Below are 23,660 nucleotides of genomic sequence, written 5' to 3' on the forward strand. Positions count from 1 at the left end.
TTTGGAGGATACACCAGCAACAACAGTTGGTTTATTATATAAATAAATCAGGTGAGTGCGTTTTATTGCATGTTCAAGATTGTATTTTAAAGAAAAGGCTTAAATGCACTTTTATTGTGGTGAAACGTCAAGCAACACAGATGATGAGAATAATAATAAAAAATACTTCCGCATGCATTTCAGACTAAAATCCCCATAAAGGCGTTTACTAACACAGATTTCACAATAACTCCCGACATTTATTTTATCTTATTTCATTTGTTTCTATCGTAATCGGTGTTTTATATTTTCCAAGTGTCGCATATTTTCAAATGGAATAGTTGATTATTTGGACAGCTCTACTATTCTGGAGGGGTCATTTATTAGTTTCCGCTTTTATTCTGAAGAGCTTGACGCAAAATAAAATAAGTGGTTTAAGCTACGCATGCGTGCAGCCTGATAAGTATTTAATTCTAGATCAGTGCAAACGGATTGTGCGTGTGAGCTGCGTTCATTATGATTCGGGGGATATACGGATATTGATTGCATTTTTTTGGAGAAGCCTTTGAGACTTCCTGAAGGCTCCGCAGGGTCAGACTGGTCACCCGCTAGTCGTGCACGGACCCACTGCTCCCAGTTTGTCAACCTGCTGACTCGCATCTCCTGCTGGTCGTCGCGTCAGGGTGATAACTTCACTTGGAAACAAGTTCGGATGTGGCAAGCAAACTGCAGACGGATGCATAATTTAGCAGACTGGATTTCCGGTAGGCAAAATCCGAACTGTTTGTTTTTTAAACTGATATATCAAACGACCAGTGACTAATAATACTAACTGTAAATAATTAAATCGCACTAAAAGTAGCCTGCATCCCTTAAAATATAAACACAACGTAAATTGTTGTAAGGCACATACATTTTTTTTCGATATTTGAGAGTAAAATCAGAGCGAAAGGGGCATGAGGTCCAGGCGCGTGCCCCCGTCAGCTGGCAGTACACGTGACGTAAACATCGCAGCTTGTCTGACCTCACAGGAACAAGGAGTGCTGAGCTGTCATTATTCCCTGATGAGGCTTTTCACATAAGGCACTTAATTTCACATCATCAGTCACTATTTATTGATCCGACGTGATCACAAATGCATTTTAAAGCATTTCAAACATGCAGATAGACTGATGATTTTTCTCCTCGGTGTGGATTGTAGGGACAGTGATGGGAGGCTGTGTGGGGAGGAGTAGGATGGATGGACAAGGGAGTGCCCGAAGCTCGACAAGGAGCAAAAAACGTGGAGGTAAGAAGCTGGTAATACATTGGACTGCAGCCTCTCAGTTTCTAAAATAGGCGTAATTGCATATTTTTGCGAATGCTTAAGAAACACAATGCACAAATGGAAGTGATTTATGCACAAGAGATTACAACCAGGTACTTGGAATGAGACAATTTCACTTATTGTGCTGTTACAGTTCAGATGAAATGTTGTGACAATATGAGTTTGAGAGGGGCTACATACTGTATATTCTTAAGTGCCTATCACGAATATGTTATTATAGCTAAGGGGACATTGCTTCTGTCGTTATGCATTTAAATGCAAGTACAAACTACACATGATTATTAGGGGTTGACCGATACTGTTTTTTCAGGGCAGATATAAATGCCTTTTAATAGTACTTACTGAGACCGAAAAACAATATTTGGCATTTCCAAAAAAATTGAAAATCTTTCTGTCAAAATTTTGAATTTGGTATATAACAAACTTGCCTTAAGCAAATGTTTACTCAAAATTGTAATGTTCAACATCATATACAGCAAGTTCCCTGCAACTTTTTTTTTTATAGTTAAATAGCTCCCTGAGGTTTTATAAAAATAGAAGTTCGTCCCATGCTTACACTTTCTTAGCATGTATTGCAGACTGCCATCCCTGGTGTCATACGCACACTTTTTCATTAATTAATTTCATTGGTGATCATTAAAATAAAACAGCGATAATTGTAAAAATGCCAAATATCGGCCCCTATAATCAGCCAGGCCAATAATCTGTTGACCCCTAATAATTATGTCAAAAAACATCAGAATCAATGCAAAGCAGCAATTTCTATGAGTGCAAGCTGTAATAATTCATGCATTTATGTTAAAATGCAGGTAAGGGGTCTTCCTTAGTGTGAGAGCTTATATCTCAGGTGTTAAATGTTTTCAGGCCAGCTCGTCATGTTTCTAATCTTTACTAAGGACCTACCCTGATATAACAATGTTTTATATAAACAGCGGTCAATCCATTCCTTGTGGAAAAAGTGTCTGTGCACTCAGCTGGATGGTCATGCATTATGTATGGAGCAGCAGTAGCAGCAGCGGTGGTGGCCTGCACTGAGTTTTCATGTCAGTTTGACCTACTTGGTGCATGATTTGCCTCCTGTCAACCTGCTGTAAAATATATTCGCGTGCAAAAGGAGATCATTTACCTGCGAGGCACACATGCATGACCTCACAGATCATGTTCAGCTTCTTTTGTGAGATAAACCACCCTGTGGAAGTGCGGCACTCATTCATATAAATAGTAGAGCTGTCATGAAGGAAAAACAATCACCTGTTGGGGGCGTTTCGCAGAACTAGCATCTCCTTCATACTGTAATGGTCTGACAAGGGTTTATTGTCTGCTAATAGGTTTAGCATGTTGCCTTTGCGTATTTCTATCCTGCCTCTAAATAGAGCTGATAGGATTATGGCCTGTTGTGTAAAGAAGCTACCCTCTGCCTAGGACACTCAGTTTACCCTCACCTTCTTTTAACCTCTTTCCTTGAACTGATCTTGGGGTATTTTAGGGTTGTGAAGTATTTTCTATTAGTAGGGATATAAGTGGAGGGAGTGTGGTCATTTTTGAGCAACTGGGGAAGTGTCACTACAGTTCACTGAGTTCTAAAGTGGAGTCTGCACGTAGAAAGTAGATCAGGTGGTTGTCTCATCAGTTGAGCGGTGTTTTGCAGCGAGCTGGTTGGACACAGCAGAGCTGTCCTCTTCTTCGGGGTTGGTGTCTGTAGGTCATTGATGCAGACTTTTCACTGACTCGCATCAAACTTCAGAGTAAGAGCAGCGATGGGAGTACCAAACTCCAGGGAATACAGCTACTATCACGCTCCAAACGCACCCTTGAGGATTATACTGAAAAGTAAGTATAGATTTTTGTTTGGGGTGAAAAAAAGCTTTCTTTCTTTTTTCTTGTTTTTGCTGCTCACTGTGATGTGCCATGATTTATCTCAGAGGCTTTTGTGTATGTTGAAGACAGTCTGAAAATAGAACAAATGGCTAAAAATACACACAAACGGAAAGAGGCATAACAATATGATTGACAACATCTACATTGCTGCCTCTAACTGAAATGCTCATGAAGAGGTACTCTGATGCCACTTCGATGGAGATGTAATTTAATTCAGTTAAGGTTGCTGTGCAGATGTTTAGGAGATGACTGTACAGAAGTCAGTGTTTGCTATTGGTAGGCACCATGCTGAACACTGATATACTACAAGTAGTAGTAATTGTTGTAATTAAATGGTGAAGTGGCCCAAAAAAAACTCAGACATGAAAAAACTGAAACATGTCCTGTTTTGGTTGATTTTAGTTGGTAGTTTTCTATCCTCCTGAAATGCCAATGCTTGAAGGGGAAAAAAACTTGGCTTAGCTTAGATTCCAGGTAGTGAGGGTTACAGCTGAGGACACGCTGTCAAAGCAGAGCTCCCTGAACACGCACACTCCACTTTACAAACAGCAAGCAGGAGGTTAAAATATCATCAGATAATGCAGGTTGTCATCACTGATTACATCCAACTCATTCTATTAAACACAAAACCAAACCAAGAAGGCACAGTGATGTTATGTTACTGTATCTACAATCAAGATGTTCTCTAATCGAGCATGTTTTGTTCAGTGTGTATTGTGCTGTGGGCCATGTTCGTTCTTTCAAACCTCATGACTTAAAATATGTCCCATGAATCTTCTGAACCACATTCTAAAAATGGGTTTTGTCATTATATTGTCTCTGACTGAGTGATAGGAAACTTGACAATTATTCTTCTCTAGCTGTTATGTGCACACATCTTGAAGTCATTTCGTCTTCGCCCAGCAGGTCAGAGTAAGTTGCAATTATCTCCTATCAGTGTCTGTCAGTCAGGCTGCTTGTCAGGATTCAAGACACATAAATTTGCATTTGTTTAGCGGACATGTTAATGTGCTCCTTTGCAACTTTGTAGCTGCCTGTCCACAATCACAAAGGTGACTAAAAACTCATGTTTATGCAAGATCAGTTAAAACTGAACAATCATTTAACATAATAATTTCATAGACAAAGGATGAGAGGAATATAAAGTGCAATCTTACACAGCACTTATTTTCTACGTACTTCCGTTATACTGTAATTAGGGGTTTTTGAAAATAAAAAGGAGTTGATTTGATATTAAAACGTTGCCTTTTATTACTATTGAATTTCATGTAAATGATAAAATGTGTATGCAGGCACACTTGCAAAAAAATACACCTTGCGTAAATCCAGACTCACCTTATGTAAACCTCCAACTAAAGCCATTGCCTCATCTCTTAAAGGTCATGGTGTCACAGCTGTTATGATATGGAGGTCTGCATTGCAAATGACATAAAAGGTCATTTAAATCTGTGCGTGTTGCGTGCACTTCTCATTGTTTTGCATCAGAATATGTATTTCACAAAAGTGATGTCAGTTTCACAAAATGATGACATCATAATTGATTTGTAGAGGCTCCGTGTTTCCATGTGCTTGTTGTTTTTGACTCGTAATGATGCCTGAGCGTTTTTTGCTTGCTCTCATTGGTCAGAGAGTGCTCATCTCTCCAACCAATGCCTTATGGGATAGGAGCAGATAAATCCTGTTATGTGGAACCTGATTACTGCCCATAATCCACTGGTGTGCGCTTGTGTTTGTGAGTGGATGTCAGTGCACATGTATGTGTTACTAGCCACTGCAGTAATCCACAGCATTATAAATAATCACTTTGATTTTGCTCCTTCTTTGAATCAAATGGTCTTTCTTGGTAGGCCGGTACAGTGGATATAACATATTATATACATGCATGGAAACACCTGTAGTGGGTGTGTAACATTACAGGGTTTATTTGTTGTTGCAGTTGTGACAGAGAGCAGTTGCATTCATAATAGTATTATCTTTTCTTAGATTTCGTAGCAAATAGAATAGTGTTGAATATTACAGATGTAAGGGGCTGAAGATCCTTCAGTATGGAAGATAAGCCTTTTCGTCCTTGTCTGACCTCAATGGTGTTTACACAACCAAGTCTGCATAAAACATCAAAGTGGTAGTAGATTTGAAGCACCTAGCTATTATAATGTCTCTTAAATCTTATTTGAAAATGTCTCATAATAAATTGTTTTTCCACAGATGACGCTCTTTTGTAAGTTCAAAGTGGTAGACCATTAAAAAATGTTTTTTGTGTGATTAATTTTGTCACTTATAGCTCTGCTTGGAGCAATATATTAGTAACACATTTGAATTATATAAAATTATTTCTTGACATTTCCTTGTGTCCCAGAGTAATGGTGAACAGCTCAGCCATATTACAGCAGCCGTGTACTGAGCCAACCTGGCAACCGTCTACATACTTAGCAAGTTTCTCAGAGCTTCACCACCAGATACTTGGTTTTACCGCCCTGTAATCCCTTTGACAGTAACAGTTTGAGCTGCAGCCAACTATCATCAGGTGCAAAAAGATACTGTACTTCCTGGCATCTTTTAAAAAGTAAAAATATGTTACATGACTGATGATATCACTTTGGGTCAGCTAGATCAGTCTTTGAACACTGCCCTCTTGTTTTCTTTCAGGACGCAATGAGCCCCTCAAGAAGGAGCGCCCAAAGTGGAAGAGTGAGTACCCAATGACGGAGGGTCAGCTGAGGAGTAAGAGGGATGAGTTTTGGGACACAGCTCCTGCCTTTGATGGACGGAAAGAGATCTGGGACGCACTCAGAGCAGCAGCCCTGGCTGCGGAGTGCAATGACCTGGAGCTCGCACAGGCTATAGTGGACGGAGCCTGCATTACCCTGCCACACGGTATGAAACCATCCACATACACACACACACGTCCTCTCAGACATGGAAATGTGCATTATCTAGCTATCATTTGTAAGCTGTAAATGTGCTGGAAGTTCCAGCACAAATGAATAAACTCCCTGTAATAATTCTCAAAATGTCAAAGGACAGTTTGCAGAATCCCATGCATCAGTTGTTCAGAGATTACTGCTGTAATAGTTACATAATAGTCGCAGTGCTGCGTGACCACTGTGAATGGATTGGTGCACAGAAACCCATGGCAGAGTTAGGTGGAAAAAAACACTGTTCATGCATATTTATCTACTCAGACACAAGAGGGGTTTTGCTTTTGAAGCAATTGGCAAGTTCAAGGACAATGTATATATACAGTACATAAAATATAAATATATACATATATAAATATATATGTGACTGCCTCATACTTCATCTGGTTAGTCAGAATAATAAAGGGGTTTATGTATCAGGGTTAACCCTTTGAAATCTGGAGCGATAACACTTTTGTTGTGCTTCTTTCAGATATATTTCACAAGTGATTATCCTTTGAACCCCGTATAAATTGGTGTGATTTCTTTCAAAAACATGAGAAAAAAGGCAATAAGCAACTTGATAAGAGTGTTCCACAAATTGCAAGAAATTATTATATTTAGAAAACAATTTTTAAATTGCTAGGGGAAAAATATATCCATAATTATCAAAATTACGTTAGATTATTATTATTAGGTCATTTTCTTCATTATTATTATTAATTAATTAATTTTAAAAAAATCTTTTTTTTTTTTTGTTTTTTGGTACTTTTTACAGACTTCTTGCTAATTTTGAGGTCATTTTTTTTGTCATTTCTCATTGCCTTTTCCCATGTTTTTGAAAGAAATTAAGCCAATTCGCTCCGATTTCAAAGGGTTGAAGTGAGTTGCTGTAACTAATAGGAAGGATTTTGGAAAGCGGTTGTTTATGCTGTCCGTTTTTTCCCTCTACAGGCTCCCTCACAGAGAGCTATGATGAACTGGGCAACCGCTACCAGCTCCCAGCCTACACTCTAGCCCCGCCTGTCAATCTCATCTCTGAAACATCCAGTGAGTGCAAAGTCTCTGACTCCACACAAAAACAGGCTCAACCTCCGCCGTGTAGACAAGAGTTCCAGCTGCGGGTACGATTGTCATCAGGTAAGAAACACGCAGTGTGACCTATGATATAATGTGACATTTGAATCTGCAAAACCACACGTTATGCAGATTGCATGCATGCAACATTTCACTGCATCTCATCTAGGCTTCACACTGATTTATAATTCATAGCTTTTCAGTATCTCACAGCTTGTTCAGAAATCTGTGTCAACTCTGTTTATGCCCTGTGGTGTTCTTAGGGAAGGACGTGCGTCTGACAGCCAGCATGGCGGACTCCATCGCTGAGCTAAAGAAGCAGTTGGAAGAACAGGAAGAAATCGACGTGGCCCGCCAGAGGTGGTTCTTTTCCGGGAAGCTCCTGACTGACAAGACTCGTCTACAAGACGCCAAGATCCAGAAGGACTTTGTGGTCCAAGTGATCGTCAATACGAACCCTCCAGTCATAGCTAACTGAGGAGGGAGACAGAGATATAAAGAGAAGAAAATATAAAGGACGTGCCAGAGAGGGGGACAGGAATAGAAGTAGGGCTTGAAATTATTTTCCAGTTGGCAATGCAGTGGAATTTTGTGTACATTTTTATATAAGAAATTATTGCTTTTATATTGCTCCGTTTTGTATTTTTTTCCTTTTTCCAAATGAAGTAAAAAATATTAAAAAGCACTGAAACACTTTAGATTAAAAATAGAGTCCTAAGATGCGCATCCCATTGTCTGTCTGTCTGTCCGTCTGTCTGTCTGTTTGTGTGGACATCAACTTACAGCTCTATTGTTTACACTGGTCCCCCTCCTCATCATGTGTGTTTGTACTTGTGCTTAAACTGAATAAGGAAAACCAATTCCTTTTCTTTTCTTTTTAAAGATTTCTGTCATGCGATCTGAGAAGTAGTGTAAGGATGGCAGAAAACCATAGGGGAAAAAGAAAAATGTAAATACCAGTTTCTATGTGTGTTGTTTGGTCATGTAATTGTGCACATTTTCAATTCACAACTGTATACTTGTAATGAAGACACGGAATGTATTGAAGGCACCTTTCTAAAAGGAAATAATAAGAGACGATCAGGTTTGTTTTTTTATTTTGTCACTCCAAACAAGATACTGTAGTCGTATGTACAATATGATGCTCACTGTACTTGAATAACTTATCAATAAATATTGGAAAATTGAAGTCGTTCTGCTCTTTCCTGATTCTTAGGCTTCACAAGTGTATATAGGAAGGTTTAAAGTGACAACTTATCCACAGGCAATAGTTCACAACCAGGGAGTCCGGTCCTCACGAAGGGTCCCAGAGTAAATTTGGGGGATCACGGAATGAGAGTGACTAAAATAAAAAATAATAATACAAAATGGACATACTACACAAAAGATAATAAATGATAAGCATTGTATTAATACATGAGGCAATAAAGATATTTAAATGTTCATAAAATTTAAAATTTAAAATAAAACTAAAAAAAAGGACATGGACATGGACAGTAACAAAAACATTACATATTCACATTAGAACAGGGGTTTCACCAAATAAGTTTTTATAATAATCTAAAAATGTGGTGTTTTTTTTTTGTTGTTAAGGAGATTTAGAAAGGAGAGGGTTGAGTTGAAATAAAAAAATATTAAAAGAGGGGTGTGAGCCTAAATTTTTTTCTTTTATCTAAAAAATGTCTCGATTAAAGTACAAAAATAACAACATTTGTTATCATAATAGCCAGTTGTATTTTTGAGGGTAAAGTCACAAGTGATAGTACAATTATTAAAAACATGACGACTTAAATCAGACCAAAAATGTATAGTAACATTACATTGAAAAAATAAATGGATCAAAGTTTCTTCATCCTGCCCACAGAAGTCCAACATCTGTACACCTGGAAATTATAGAATTCACTGGATAAATGTTGTGCAAAATTTAGAAATGAATTTCTTTGACTTTGTTGGGAATACAAAATGTTGTGTGCGTTGTTTGGCGCCATCTACAGGCGACATAACATCATAGCAAGCTCAGACACGTGAGCGCAACCGTGACGTCTATGGTGAGCGACGAAGTCATCTGGAGCTGCAGAGACAGTTGGGGTAACGTGATTAGTTTCACCCCCGAAAATGGTCAAGTCGGGGAAACTTCGGTCTGGGACCGGGTCGAAACTTAGACGGTGGAAAAAAGGACACAGTAGCGACTCAAACCCGCAGACAAGTCGTTTTCGGCAGGCTGCTAAAAGCCGCTTCTTCAGCCGACCCTCCGGTAAGCCTCCCATTACACGTGGGTCTGGGGCTAGTGCTAACGTTAGCTCGTGTCAGCCATTTAACTTGTAACAACACCATTTAACTTCATGTCATACGTTTGTCAGCGTTGTCAGTAACGTCGTCGGCGGTTTCCTATCTTTATTTCTTTTCCCTTTGGTCAGCTGAAATAACGTATCAGCGAGTTTCCTCTCTGTGTTTACACGAAAACAGAAACTGCTGTGTGTTTGTATCTGTGCGACCCAAAGAGATATTAAACCGTGTCGTTAAATTAACCCCTTATTATTGCTGATATCATAAAGAAAATCCCCTGAAATAGTCTTCCATTCAGTTTATCCTCAGAGCCGTTAAAAATGTAGATACAAACATGACTTTAAGTTAAATTAGACGTGTGATATGGGTCACTCTGATAAGCTACCCAAAGCTTGTAAGCAGGGGCCCAGACCTTAAATGACATACTGAGGTTACAAATATAGATTTCGTCCTGCAAACTAACTCTAATCTAAAACTTTAGAGGCATTCAAAATAATCTTTAGATAACGAAAAGTAGGGTAACACGAAAACAATACATGTATACAAATGACACATGGAGACTTGAAGTTTAAATTTCCTGGAGAATGTATTACACGTAGAGTAGTCATTTATGAATAAATACATACAATCTTAATTTCTCAGCCCTAAAGAGCTCTAGGAATGAAAATATTTTAGTAGCAGCTGTGGTCTGAAGCTCTTTTTTGAAGACTGACAGAGGTTTAGATAATCTCATAGTCCATTCAATATCTGTGGACCTCTAAAGCTCACACTAAAAGTTGTACATTCCACAGTTTTTAGCTATGATAAATGATGATTTTGGACAAGTGGAAAAAAAAAACATGGCTATAAAATCCACTTGTGAATTTTGGGTCTGCAGGTATTTAAAATAAATACAAAATACAACCATGTTGAATATTCCTTCTCTACGCCAAATAAAAAAAAACACAACTCCCTCTCTAGTGCTCAAAAAAATTTGAAGTGTCTCCTGCGTATTGCACCACCTCATAATTTTTCATAGATAACAAACAGTCCCTTAGTTGTGTTGGCTGTTGCAAATTTGACTTTGAGTGTATTAATAAGTTTGGACTTTCAGCTGTAATTTTTGTAATTTTTAGCTATTTATACGCGCCCCCCCCCCTATTTCAGGGTACCAAAAACCATCATATTTAATATTTGGTTGCAAATTCATTGCAGTTAATGACTGCTCATAGTGGAAAAAAACATGCAACGTCATTAGATATTTGGCACCCTTCCTGGTGATGCTTTACTAGGCCTGTGCTGCACCAAGCTTTAATTCATTTATCACCCTCTGAGTTAATAAAACAACATGCTGGTTGGATCATAGTTAATTATAGACCAAAAATGTCTTCTGTACTTTTTAGATGCATGAAAATAGTATCTGCATTGTTTTAAAATGTAAGGATAAATATAAAAAGGTTTGTGCATGTGGAAAATGTGTTATGCCCTGAGATGACCCAGCTTAAGATACTGGTGTGTCTCTCCATCTTTCCTCTCCCCTACAGGAAAGAGCGATCTAACAGTCGATGCTCTGAAGCTACACAATGATCTGCAGGCGGGTCCGCTGGAAATCGGCCGTAAAGATGCCTGTATGGAAGAAGAGCATGATGGGGCGTTTTCAGATAGGACATCTGGTACCTTCCTCAGCGGCCTCTCGGACTGCTCCAACCTGACCTTCAGAAAGGTGCAGCGCTACTGGGAGTCCAATTCAGCTGCTCACAAAGAGGTAGGCAATACACAGAGGGGAGACTGTTTATGTCAGAAAAAAAAAACTTGAATGAAAAGGCTTACATGGCTGATATGTAATGTTTGCAAGCCTCCTGTTTTGATGCAGTCAAATATGAGATATGAGATGGTAGCTCTGAGAAGTTGTTGCTGACATTTCTTGAGAGTTAATGCAAGGATAACAACACTGCTAATGAATATGTTTGCACATCAGAGATGCTGAGTTTTCTTTTAGCTGTAATATTGTCTGCTGATGTGCCTCACAGATCTGTGCAGTGTTGGCAGCTGTTACTGAGGTGATCCGAGGTCAAGGAGGGAAGGAGACTGAAACAGAGTACTTTGCTGCTTTGGTGAGTGCTGCCTTTTAAAAAAGAAATATGTTTACTAAGACATTTTGGTGTGTTGAAAGATGGTGTGAACATAGTTGTGCTTTTTGTAGATGACCACCCTGGAAGTTGTGGATTCAGCAGAGTCGCAGGCTGCAGTGGCGTACCTCCTCAACCTCGTCTTAAAACGGTTGGACTTTAACATCTTCTGTCACCAAAGCAAAACTGTCATTCATGTCAAGGCTTATCAGATATAAATAGATTTTTCTCTTCCCCAGGGTTCCTGCTCCAGTGCTCATGTCCAAGTTCTCGGACACCACTAAGGCTCTGATGGACGTCATGTCTAAACAGGCAACATCTGAGACCGCCTCGGCTCTTAGATGGGTGAGTAGATTTGCCTGTCTGTTTGTCCTTCATTCAATGTTAAAAACATCAGTGAAGATTAAGTTTTTCATTTTTGCACCTATAGATCCTGTCATGCCTGGCTACATTGTTGAGGAAGCAGGATGCGTCTGTCTGGTCTTACCCGTCCACTCTTCAGGCTTACCACGGCCTTCTCAGCTTCACTGTGCACAGCAAGCCTAAGGTCTGTCTCTTCACCCTGCTCGTAACTGCCCCGCAGATATTACATGTTGATGCTGAAATAGTTTGTTTTAATGTCCACTTTTTCTTCTCAGGTCCGTAAAGCGGCACAGCAAGGCATTTGCTCCATTCTCAGAGGTAGTGACTTCCTGTTTGGAGATGATGCCCCAAGTCATCACCCTGCTGCAATGACCACAGCCAAGTTCTGCATGAAAGAAATGGAACAGGCAGGAGGTAAGACAACTGCATGTGTTTATGCCATAGACTGTGTGTGAAGATGAACGACACGTCCCCACTTACCCCTGATATGCTGAAGTGAGGTTAAAATATCTGAGATACAGGCGTTGCCATCTTTCGAGGGTGATGTCATTGAGAGCCCGCATTTCCGCAGTAGAGATATCCACAGTGGGGGAGATTCTCGCCAAAACACTTGTCCGACCAAACGCAAGCAGCTCCTTTGAATACAAGTGCACGGATTGGCTGTCAATAATGATGGAAAAGCCCCTTTTTGTGTAATTTAATAACTCATCAAAACCAAACTTATCATAAAAACAAACACTTGAACAAACATCAGGGTGATGAGAACTATCTCCAGTGACAGAAATGGAAAAATTTATTTGGCGTGTACTTTGAGTTTTTAGTTTGGCCTATGTCCATCCACTAACATGGAGGGGCGGACATTAGGACCTATACGGCAGTCAGACACCAGGGGGCGATCGAGATTGAATAGCCTCACTTTGGGGGAGCTGTTATGTTGTTCATCTTTATATACAGTCTGTGGTTTATACTGTGATGAAGCTAAATAGTTTATATGATATTGTGGTTGTCCAGCAATTTGTAGTTGATGTGTTTTTCCCCCTCAGGCACCAAAGAGGACACCACCACACTTCACGTGTTGGGTCTCCTTAAGGAGCTGATGGGGACGTTTCCTCTGGGAGCTGTCAAGTCCTGTTGTGAGACTCTGCTGCGAGTGATGACACTCAGCCATGTGGTGAGAGCGCAAAAACATTTATAGGTGCAGCCAGACACCCTTTGTTCACTTACATGGACACTGAAGTGTAGTCTTTAATTTTGCTACTGTGTTTGTGGCTGCAGCTGGTGACGGCGAGTGCCATGCAGGCCTTTCACAGGCTTTTCAGCGGAAAGCCAAATGCTTCATCCCTCTCACCAGAACTCAATGCACAGATCATCACGGTGAGAGAACACAAACAAAACAAAAGTCATAATTCTGGGGCGCCCAGTAGCAAGGTCATAATTCAAAATGTGCTGCAAAAGCTAATATTCTGTGACTTCTGTGACTCCTCTTAGGCTCTGTATGACTACCTGCCCAGTGAGAACGACCTGCAGCCTCTGCTGGCTTGGCTCGCTGTAATGGAGAAAGCACATGTTCACTTGGCGAGGTAATAAACTTTGTTTTCTCACAACAGCACCACAAGTGCTCTCTGTAATCAAGTGATGAAGTGTTTTCTAGTCAGACTAATCAACAGTTTGTTTTTTGTGTAGTTTGCAGAGTTCTCTGAGTTTGGGCCACCTCCCTCGCCTCTTCTCCGCTGCCATGTCCTGCCTGCTGTCGCCTCACACACAGGTGGTTTCTGCAGCCACCAATACACTCAAGGTAAAGACATGAGCTTCATGACATTCATGAGAATAGAATTATTATTATTTATTACCGGTTGAATCATTAAACTGTACTAATTAAATATCACATGCACATGCATGGTAGTGAACATAAAACTTGAGCTGTACATGTAATTCTTAGCTCCATGAGCACTGGTGCACCTAATATAGGGATGTCAGCTCTCACACATTGACCATGTAACTCACCCAATTAACACTTAAAATGCTCTCACACCGTGCATCTATTTTCTTACCCGAAAAACACAAATAATGTCCCGGTGTCCTGTTTGTGCTGTTAAGGTATGGGCGCTTGCAGTATCCAAAAAGGAGAAAGAAAGTCTCACATTTCAGCAAAATTAAAAAGAAAAAATATTAGATTTTTTTATACCAAATAAAGTATTTGGCAAAAAACTTCTACTTTTGATAAATGAAGTTCCACAATAGGTTTGTAACAATAGGTTTGCTGAAATTTCCAATATGAGCCTGACTGTTACTGTACAGTTTTAGGGAAAATTAAAGGAGAAACGATGGCTCAGTTTACATTAACACACTGACAGTTTTTTCATATTTGAACTGTCATCATTTCTATTTCTTTTGAGTTTTGCAAAAAATTTCACTTGAGTCATTCACAGGATGATCCTGGCTATGATCATGTTAAGTCTGAAGTAATTTTACTCTCTCCATATTTAACTGAGAAGTTGGCTGCCCTGTGCATCTTGGTGCAGAAAATATGTTGTGCTCAGCCCTTTACTACTTTACTAGCTGTAAAAGTGGTTGATATTGGACTCCTTTTGGTTAGATCCAGCAAAAGCGCAAAGAAAAATACACCAAATGATGCAGTAAAAAAATTGCTTCATGCAATTTTAGAAGTTGCATTCATCAGTGCATGTACAAGGAAACAAAGTATCTCAAGTCCTTCTATTTATGGAAATTTAACAAAAAAGTCTATAGGAGTTTTGTATTTAAAGTGTATGCAGGGTCCCAATGGATGATTTCTTCATGATCATCTCTTTCAGACTTTGTTGACTGAATGTGTTGCCCCTCACATGGGGGAAATGGGCATGATCACTGCCACAGCCTCTGCAGGAAACCCTTCCTATGTCTGCAAAATGTTTCGGTAAGTTCCCAACCTTATTAGTTAGTCTCAGTCGTATCCCCCTTTTTTATGTATGGACTTACATGTAAATGCTCACTATTAAAATTGTGGCCGTGTGTGTTTTTCAGTATTGTAGAAGAAGGATTGTCCTACCGTTTCCATGCCTCCTGGCCATTTGTGCTGCAGATCCTGGGTTGCTTCTATCGAGTTGCAGGGAAACGGGCTCACCCCATCATGACCAAGGTATAGTCTCAAAACTTTGCAGATCAACATGTGAGAAGAAAAAGATAAAAGTTTGTTGAAGTCTTTGTGTTGTGCCCTTGACAGTCCCTGCAGTCCCTGTCAGACCTGCGCTCCACTCCTCAGTTCCCCTTCAGCGGGGAGTTGGACCTGGCTTTTGGAGGAGCTGTGGAGAGCATGGGGCCTGAGGTTGTGCTGGGTGCTGTGCCCCTCAACATCACCGGCTACGAGTAAGTGAAAACAACACTAAGACACTGTGGAGTTTGTCTTGTTGTCATTATAGTTTGACTGATTGTGTTTTTTTCCACCAGGGACGACTTGGAGTTTCCACGCAGCTGGCTGGTCCCGGTTGTACGGGATCATGTGAAGAACACTCACCTTGGTTTCTTTGCTTCTTATTTCCTCCCTCTGGCCTCGACACTCAAGCAGAGAGGTAATCACACAGTATGTGTGATGTTCCACACTGTAATGCTGGGTTTACTTTTTATGTTTATCAGCTTGTGACTCTTTTTTTTTTTTGTTTTGTAGCTGAAGAATTAGAGCAAGCAGGACAGAAACTTGAGGCCAAAGTGTACCAGACATTACAGATACAGGTAGGTCCACACTGACGCAGCTTTGATATATTCAGAGTAAATGGCTCCAGTGAATGGGTGTTTGAGAAGTTAATGTCTGTACTTTTTCTCTCAGATTTGGACCATGCTCCCTGGCTTCTGTACATGTCCCGTGGACCTGCTGACATCCTTCAAAGGCATTGCCCGCACACTTGGTATGGCTATTAATGAACGGCCAGACCTGAGGCTCATAGTGTGCCAGGCTCTACGCACCATTGTCAACAAGAGCTGCTCCACTGGTAAGAAGACACGCGTATTCACAGATACTCCTTATCCACCAAATAAGTCCTAGTTCTATAATCAGTTCAGGTATCTTGGAACCACAAAGGTTTTCTACCAGTTTTAGGTTTAACCATTGTAATCAAGGTTGTTTCATAGATGAAGCGCAATGCACAACTGAAGTAATCAGTAGTAGCAAGATGGTGGATCACATTGATTACCTGTAAGCAGTTGCTATGTTATTACAGCTATATTTTTTTTATCTATAGCCTCATTCCCACTGCACAAAAAAACCCACTAACACCTGCTGACATCTGGCTATTTAATGAAATGGGAATGCGAATGATCAGCATTCACATCTGGGTCAAATAACTGTAGACATGGTATTTATTGGCTCTGATCGGTATTGATGGGAACACAACACCTGGGTGAACGCGGTTATTTCAGTTCCTTATCGTCCACCTCCTCATAAGTAGCGCTAAAATACAGATCTTAATACATCTGCATGGAGTTTGAAAGAGACACTGAATAAGTAAGAGATCTATAAAGAGAAGAAACCACTGAAACGTTTTCCAAGACCTCTGCTCCTGCTGCTGTCTACTGGTAACCTGTTCTCCTGCCTGTCTGTGACATTGCACAGACACACCAACAAAACAACCGACACACACAAGCAGACAGAAAGGCAGACTCGTGTGTTCACCGGCAGTTAGAAAGCAGTATTTAGCGGGGTTACCCGTGTTTGAAAAACCTGCGTGCATGCTTTAATTTTGGTGGGAAACAGTATAAAAAACAAGCATGGACCAGTTAATGATGGTAAGAAGACACAGAGGACTACTACATGCAAGACTCGTTCCTCTCTTTCCAACCTGTAGTGTATGACTGACGTCGTAATGGTTTGCACGTCAAAGAAAACCTGTAATTTTTCAGTTCCAGCTGGGAGCCATCTTGTCTTGTTCTGAACCAATTTATTATTAGTTGAAATGCTCTGAACATTTCAAAATATGGTGCAGGAACTGAGCAGAACCGGTTTCACGTTGGTGAAGATGGGGTACGAGAGATAAGAACTACTGCAGCATCTTACTGTTGAACCAACTAATTCCAAAACTTTTTGTATCTGCTCGTTTTTGTAGAGGAAGAAAAGGCTGAAGTGGGCCGCTTCTCCAAGAACTTCCTGCCCATCCTTTTCAACGTGTACGGCCAGCAGCCTCCAGCTGGAGAGTCCAGCACCTACAGGATGGCTGTGCTAGATACCATCAAGGTCTACCTGACTGTCACTGACACACAGGTCAGTTAAGTTTGCCTAAATGAAGCAGTTCATGCGTTGTTAAATCACTTAACTTGTATTATAAACCATAAATGTGATCCTGAGCACTTTGAAGTGTGCCAGAGGTAGAAGGGTGTGCATGCACCAGATAAACCAGTGTCTTCCATACAGTGCTGATCATTTTTGATGTCTGTCCTGTCATGGGCCATATTTCATATGCCTGAGTTTCACTGATCAAAACGATCATCCTCAGCTGGTCTGCACCTTCCTGCAAAAAGCCACAGACAAGTTGAGCAGTAGCGACACCACGGAGTTCACACGGTAGGACATAAATATATCGCTGTAGATTTATGCCTTCCTTTATCATCATCATCTCATATTTTTAAAATAGGGTAAATATTAGTATACTTACTCTTCTGTTTCTAGTCTGTCAATGATGGACCTTGTGGTTGCCATGGCTCCGTCCGTAGACAAGGTCACCATGACTAAAACCTTTGAGCTGATCAGGCCATATTTGGAGGTAAGGGTATCACAATTTGAATCTAAATCTTTTGACCTTGGGTGTGCTTCTTGTAAACTTTGTGTCTGTTGCTGTGTTTGTTTTCAGTCCAAAGAGCCGGGCATGCAGAAGAAGGCGTACCGTGTGCTGGAGGAGATGTGCGGAGGAGAGAGAGATGAGTGCAGATCATTTGTCGTGGCTAATCTGGAAACTCTCAAAGTCGTTCTGCTCGAGACTCTGAAAAAGGCGTCTTCACCAGCTAAGAGGGTGAGACTGCTGTGCAGAGTGAAACAGAATAAACCAGGCACTAGATGGGTTTGTATATATTGATTTAAGTTGCTGTCTGATTGTATCTTTCTATTTCGTGTTGCTCTTTCTCAGCCAAGACTGAAGTGTCTGATCCACATCGTGAAAAGGCTCAACGAAGGACACAGAGACTTTATCACTGCACTGCTGCCAGAGGTAGAGACGCAAATAAATTCTTGCAAACTCACAAAAGCACCAAGTAGTGACATTTCTTCTTTTAACGACAATATTCTCTCTGTCAGGTGATTATATGCACCAAGGAGGTGTCCGTCGGAGCTCGTAAGAATGCCTACACTCTGCTGGTGGAAATAGGAAATGCGTTTGTCCGCTTCTGTGGGAACAAAAAAGGTAACACGCCTATCTTTTTTGTATTGTGTATGTGCTGAAGATTTGGTTTAAAATCCTAATTGTCTGTGTGTGATCCAGATGCCATGGAGCAGTATTTGGTGTTGGTGTACGCGGGACTCACAGGCTCTGTCACCATGATCACCTGCACCGTGTTGGCGCTAACTCGACTTGTTTTTGAGTATAAAGGTAAGCCTGCTGACTTTCAGCACTTCACTGTTGGCATTTTGAATCTTTAAATTGTGGACTGGTGTCACTTCGGTGCCTTTTCTTCCCCAGATGCCATAGAGGTGACCACCAGGGAGCAGCTGCTGCACAACATCTGTCTGTTGCTGTCGTCTCGGACCAGAGAAGTTGTCAAAGCCGCTTTAGGCTTCATCAAAGTCATCCTCTTCATCATGGACCCCAAGACACTGGCATCACATGCGCCTGTCATGGTAGGCATTGTGGTTATGAATACTGGAGTCCACTGTAAGAGAGAGTTGTGCCTTTTTTAATGCAGATTTTATTTTCTGTCTTGTGTTCAGATGGAGGGAATCGGGAACATTAAGGACGATGTGAGGAGGCACTTCAGAACCAAACTGAAGAACATCTTCACCAAATTCATCAGAAAGTTTGGGTGAGTGGTGGATTTCATTCAGTCTTTTCCTCAACTGGGCACCGTTCAGCTAACTTGCATGTTTAGACCAAACGCAAAGCAAGTGTTTACCTTCCGTTACCCGCGCAAATATGGCTGCTACGGTTGTGCTAATTAAAAACGGGCGAAGGCAGCTCATGCCTAATGTTGGTGCTAATTTGGTTTATACTTATGTACAATTAATAGCTGGAATCAAGTAACAAATGTGAGTTTCCCAAATCACCATGCAGCTCACTTTTCTCTGTAGAGGTTTGAGTGCTGACAGATGGTGACAATAAGTTTTTCCTCCATTTCTTATTCTCGGTAGGAGAATCTCAACACTGACAAGCTTTTGGGACTGTATCACTCGGGTTGAGCTGACACATTCACGTTTATTCGTGTCAGGTGCCGCAAATTTGTCTTCTTGAGTCTTTGCATTGACTTTTTTTCAAATCATGAGACACAAAAAATTGCCTTCACATTTGATCTGAATATTCCTTTAGTGAGACAAGGTGAGGTGCAATAATACATGTCAAAAATGCCCAATTCAAGATTATCTTTTACACCCAGGTGTTTTAATCTCTTATTTATTTATATATCTCTTTATTTTCTCACAGCCATTGACAGATTTTTTGGTAATTGTACCTGCTTCTATGGCACTCCCACAACAGTGTCAGTAAATTTACTGCAAAATCACTGCATTTGTGCGTAATCATGTTTTCTAAATGTCTGTGTCTTAAGATCTGGACATGTGATGTGCTTATATTACTAATGTCTTTTACTGTTTTCTAAGACTTTAACAGAGCTGATTGCTTTCTGTGCTGTTTTGATTGGGAACTGATATTTTGTCATCAGGAATGCGTTTTTGTTGTTAAGTTTAAATAATGTTGTTTGTCTGCTACCAGCGAACCAAAACAGTCTTATTGTAAACACAGCTGATTAAAGCACTATCCAGTGAAATTATTAGAGTTAGCATATGATTAGTATGCCCACATTATTATTAACAAAAGGATGCTTTGTTTAAAAATGGCACCAGCTGTTTGTTCACACAGCTGACTCCTCTTAAACTGATTGTTTTGGAACAGAGGTTCAGTAATTACATGAAGCCAGTTTTGCACTGGATGCCTTGACGGTACCAGATGTCTCCACTACTACATCACTTCTGTAGGTTCCAGTGTCCCACACTCTGTGTATTTTTATGCACGTGTCTGGTTATTTGCTGTGTTTCCAGTTTTGAGCTTGTGAAGAGCATGCTGCCTGCAGAACACCACAAGGTGCTCGCAAACATCCGCAAGGCCGAGGCTCGCAGCAAGAGGAAGAAACAGGCCGCAGAGCAGCAGGACGACTCCGAGAGCGAAGAGGAGGAACCAAGAGCAAAGAACCAAAGGTACACCACTGTTCACCCACACCTGCCTCCCCTTGTACATTTACCCTTTTGGCGCGTAACAAAAAACTGGTGTCCTGTCCTCTTCAGTATTGAGGACATCCTTGCAGAGTCGGACAGTGATTTGTCAGAGGATGAAGGAAAGGCTCGTGGTGCTCAGAAGAAAGCAGGCAAACCGCAGAAAGCACGGGCCTGGCTCAAAGAAGGAGAGGCAGATGACCCACTTAACTTCCTGGATCCCAAAGTTTCCCAGAGAGTGTTAGGTACAGACTGTTTTTGAACACTGCCGCAAGCCTGCATTTTTATTTGCTTAGAAAAGCTGACTATAGCCTGAGGAGGTATTTCTTAACATGTTTTTATCGTCTCTCAGCTACTAACCCAGCGCTGAAAAAGAGTGCCAAGGTCGATCACGGCTTCAAGGTGACATCAGATGGACGGCTGATCATCAGAGAAGATGATGAGGAGGATGTAAAAGACAAAGGTTAAAAAAAATCCTGTCATTATCCCAGCCATCTTATACATGCATTAGGTCTGAACAGGCTTTGAAAATAACTTACGACTTCTCTCACAGATGAGGGAGAGATGAAAGATATTCTAGAAGAGGCTGGAGTCAAAAGTGTGAGTAATTACATGTGAAACAGTAATTAGCGTTCTTGATGCAGTAGAGACATTTTTTATTGTGTTTTTTCATGTTTTTTTTTTTTTTTTATCTCTTTCAGAAAAAGTCACTGAAAAGAAAGTTCAGAGATGACAACTTTGATGAGGACATGGAAATCGAGCCCCAGCTAAAATATAAAGGTAGGACTGCTACCAAACATCCTCAGTGATAAATCAGCCTTTGTTTAAAGACTGGGTGATAGGCAAACGTTTGGGATTGCTTCATTTCTCAAATAACCAATTGTATAACAATTACTCACTCTGTGTTTTGTTGAATTTGGGAAAAAAGTTAGTTTTTCTTGCATGCCTCCTAGGAGAATAAAGAATTTCAAAATGGCGAAAAGTATTGAAAATTGACCACAATAACACCGATTAACAAACTAGTCTTGGCAGCAGTAGGTCGGCAGCTCCAGTTTTCAGCAAGCTAAAATGACTGTTTTTGTTAATGGAGTCTGGCTTTGAAGAGAGCATTGATCCGTTTCATTTCCAGTTAAGATCCCCGTGACAATGGGCTGTGTGTTTAGGAATTCCTGATTGTACGACTGGATAAATGAGACCCGGACTACACTGCACTAGTTGCACGAGAGTTTGTAAACGGATGTTTTGATGTAATTTTGCTTTGGACAACCTGGACATCTGTGACTTCAGTTCAACTACAGTTTCCTCAGATTTTGGATTTGTTCACTGAGGAAGTGTGCAAGAAAAAACCTTTTCTTCACATATTCAGTGGAACAGTGGGAGAAATACTGATATATAAATGGTCATTTGTGGGGTGAAGTATTCCTTTAACTCTTTTCGGGGTAGCGTGTGGGCCGTTCCTAGAACTGCATTACGTTATGTCCATAACGAATTGTGATTTAGACTAAACTGCACATTTTCTCTTCTCAGCCGGTGGCTCAGGTATCCACAGACCTCTAGGAGGAAAGGAAGAAAGGGGGGCGGACTACAAGTCTAAGGTTAGTATGACAGCATAGAGAAACACACACTGCAGGAGTTACTGATTAGAGACTGTAATACTGAGTGTCTTCTTTCATTCTGCGTTCCTCAGAAAGGAAAAGGAGATGTGAAGAAAGAAGGAAAGCTTGATCCTTATGCTTACATCCCTCTGAAGAAGGCCCAGCTCAATCGCAGGTAACAAATTCACATTGTACAATTTCATAAACTTCCTTGACAAGGGTTCAAAGTTTGCCAGAATGTCAGACGCTAACATGTTTTACTCTCTGTGTTCTCAGGAAGCGTGCCAAACTGCAGGGCCAGTTCAAGGGCATGGTGAGAGGAGCCCAGAAGGGGGCGCTGTCTGGAAAGAAAATGCAGAAGAAGAAGAGGAAAGCCTGAACAACACTATCACTCAATGGACTTAAAATGCATTGTGTGTGTGTGATGGTGTGTTCATAAACATACTAAAATGTAGACATACACCTGGGATGTGTGTGTATGTCTGTGTGTGTTCCTGACAGCCTGTTATTGAAAGAGAAACCAGTTTGTTTTTAAACTGTTTCATCTTTCAAAGCCCTTAAAATGCTCTGCTTGACATCATATGGCTTTGAGGGCTAAGAAATTACTCATGGGTAATCTGTTGTGCATACATCAGATAAAACTCCCCCTTTGGTAAACATAAATGTATTTATGTGCGAACATGGGATACTGTATGTGGACAGACAATAACTGGTTTGGGGTGAGTAATATCTGCCTTTGTTGTGTTATTTGGTCACCTGAAGGTGCTGTAGACTTCTAACTTAACAGTCAACAAGAGAATTAATGAATGCATTTAAGATGAGTTAAATACAAATTTAAAGCTGTTTGTGTACTGAAAAGTACAGTAAAGCAGTGTTGTATTCTTTAATAATTGTCCTCATCAGAAACAGATATTTCCAGCCTGCGATTAGTTTTCCATGAGACAGTTAATGCAGACCCGTCAATACATTGACAGAGGAGCTGTAGGTTGTTGTTCTGCAGGGTGAGTTAACATACCATTAGCCTCGTGTGATTCATATCCCCCGATGGATTGCAGCGAAATGAGTCATGCAGCGTCAGACTGACCTCCTGATCGCACTCTTTTGTGTCTGAGCTCAGTCTGTCAGTCAGCGTTTCTGAGGAGGGGAGGAGATGATTCAGGACATTCTCAGACCAGCTATCATCGGCGCTGCGGTTAAATGTACAGAAAGTTAATGCAACAAGTATTCAGACCTCACCTTTTTTTAGGGAAACATGTCAAAGGGGTTGTCCGTCAGAAATTTCTGAACGTCACACACTTAATTTCCTGCATTCAGGTGATTTTTATGCACCAATTTGTGCCAGCCTCCCTGAGATCTATGTCTGTGCCCATAACAAGGTGAAAACATGGTTTCAGAAATGTGGTTTGAATTATATCCAAAGCCCCTGAAAGCACACTACAGGATTACTGCACAAATAAGTGCCAAAAAGATTTATACCAGAGCAGCATTGTGTTCCAAATATATGACTTTGAATAGACCCAAAAGCAATTAAAAATCATGGAATTTACTATTAATTTTGCAGGCTACCTCTATAAATGTCTTGGATAGATTATCAGTGTCCAGAGTGTAATCAGCTTAATTAAAGAATATTGTTTAAAGAGGAACACATCACTTCATAAATATGTCAGTAGGTGTCTGTTGCAATGACCCCAATGTGTTTTGAGGCTGTTTCACAATATTACTATGCAAGAAAAAGTCCTCTAGATATACAGTACC

General features: G+C 40.6%; 2 protein-coding genes across 3 annotated transcripts; both read left to right on the top strand.

The window, feature by feature from the left end:
• The first annotated feature begins 433 nt into the window (after positions 1-433).
• ubtd1a (ubiquitin domain containing 1a) lies at positions 434-8,347 on the top strand. Of its 2 annotated transcripts, XM_042502515.1 has the most exons (5): positions 434-743; positions 1,181-1,267; positions 5,831-6,058; positions 7,036-7,221; positions 7,422-8,347. In XM_042502515.1, exons 1-5 carry the CDS (start codon positions 692-694, stop codon positions 7,634-7,636), a joined length of 768 nt encoding a protein of 255 aa, XP_042358449.1. In that variant the 5' UTR covers positions 434-691; the 3' UTR covers positions 7,637-8,347. The 2 variants fall into 2 exon arrangements, with proteins under 2 accessions (XP_042358449.1, XP_042358450.1); XM_042502516.1 differs by lacking the exons at positions 434-743; positions 1,181-1,267 and adding an exon at positions 2,974-3,136.
• An 862-nt stretch (positions 8,348-9,209) lies between these two features.
• On the top strand, positions 9,210-22,367 carry rrp12 (ribosomal RNA processing 12 homolog). The gene is made up of 34 exons (XM_042501683.1): positions 9,210-9,412; positions 10,968-11,188; positions 11,454-11,537; positions 11,627-11,703; positions 11,792-11,897; positions 11,983-12,099; positions 12,191-12,329; positions 12,959-13,086; positions 13,191-13,289; positions 13,404-13,495; positions 13,599-13,710; positions 14,729-14,829; positions 14,937-15,051; positions 15,136-15,278; positions 15,360-15,481; positions 15,577-15,641; positions 15,736-15,898; positions 17,009-17,163; positions 17,396-17,463; positions 17,569-17,662; positions 17,750-17,908; positions 18,023-18,103; positions 18,190-18,295; positions 18,374-18,481; positions 18,572-18,729; positions 18,820-18,911; positions 20,140-20,295; positions 20,383-20,555; positions 20,663-20,773; positions 20,864-20,910; positions 21,012-21,090; positions 21,838-21,905; positions 21,998-22,080; positions 22,182-22,367. Exons 1-34 carry the CDS (start codon positions 9,274-9,276, stop codon positions 22,282-22,284), a joined length of 3,864 nt encoding a protein of 1,287 aa, XP_042357617.1. The 5' UTR covers positions 9,210-9,273; the 3' UTR covers positions 22,285-22,367.
• Positions 22,368-23,660: the final 1,293 nt, after the last annotated feature.

Source organism: Plectropomus leopardus, chromosome 15, assembly GCF_008729295.1.
Source record: "Plectropomus leopardus isolate mb chromosome 15, YSFRI_Pleo_2.0, whole genome shotgun sequence".
Taxonomy (NCBI): Eukaryota; Metazoa; Chordata; class Actinopteri; order Perciformes; family Serranidae; genus Plectropomus; species Plectropomus leopardus.

Coding starts and splice junctions, on each gene's coding strand:
- ubtd1a (XM_042502515.1), top strand. CDS start 692: ATGTGGCAAGCAAACTGCAGACGGATGCATAATTTAGCAGACTGGATT. Junction 744..1,180: donor TTTAGCAGACTGGATTTCCG/GTAGGCAAAATC, acceptor TGTGGATTGTAG/GGACAGTGATGGGAGGCTGT. Junction 1,268..5,830: donor AAGGAGCAAAAAACGTGGAG/GTAAGAAGCTGG, acceptor GTTTTCTTTCAG/GACGCAATGAGCCCCTCAAG.
- rrp12 (XM_042501683.1), top strand. CDS start 9,274: ATGGTCAAGTCGGGGAAACTTCGGTCTGGGACCGGGTCGAAACTTAGA. Junction 11,898..11,982: donor CCGCCTCGGCTCTTAGATGG/GTGAGTAGATTT, acceptor TTGCACCTATAG/ATCCTGTCATGCCTGGCTAC. Junction 18,912..20,139: donor AAATTCATCAGAAAGTTTGG/GTGAGTGGTGGA, acceptor CTGTGTTTCCAG/TTTTGAGCTTGTGAAGAGCA.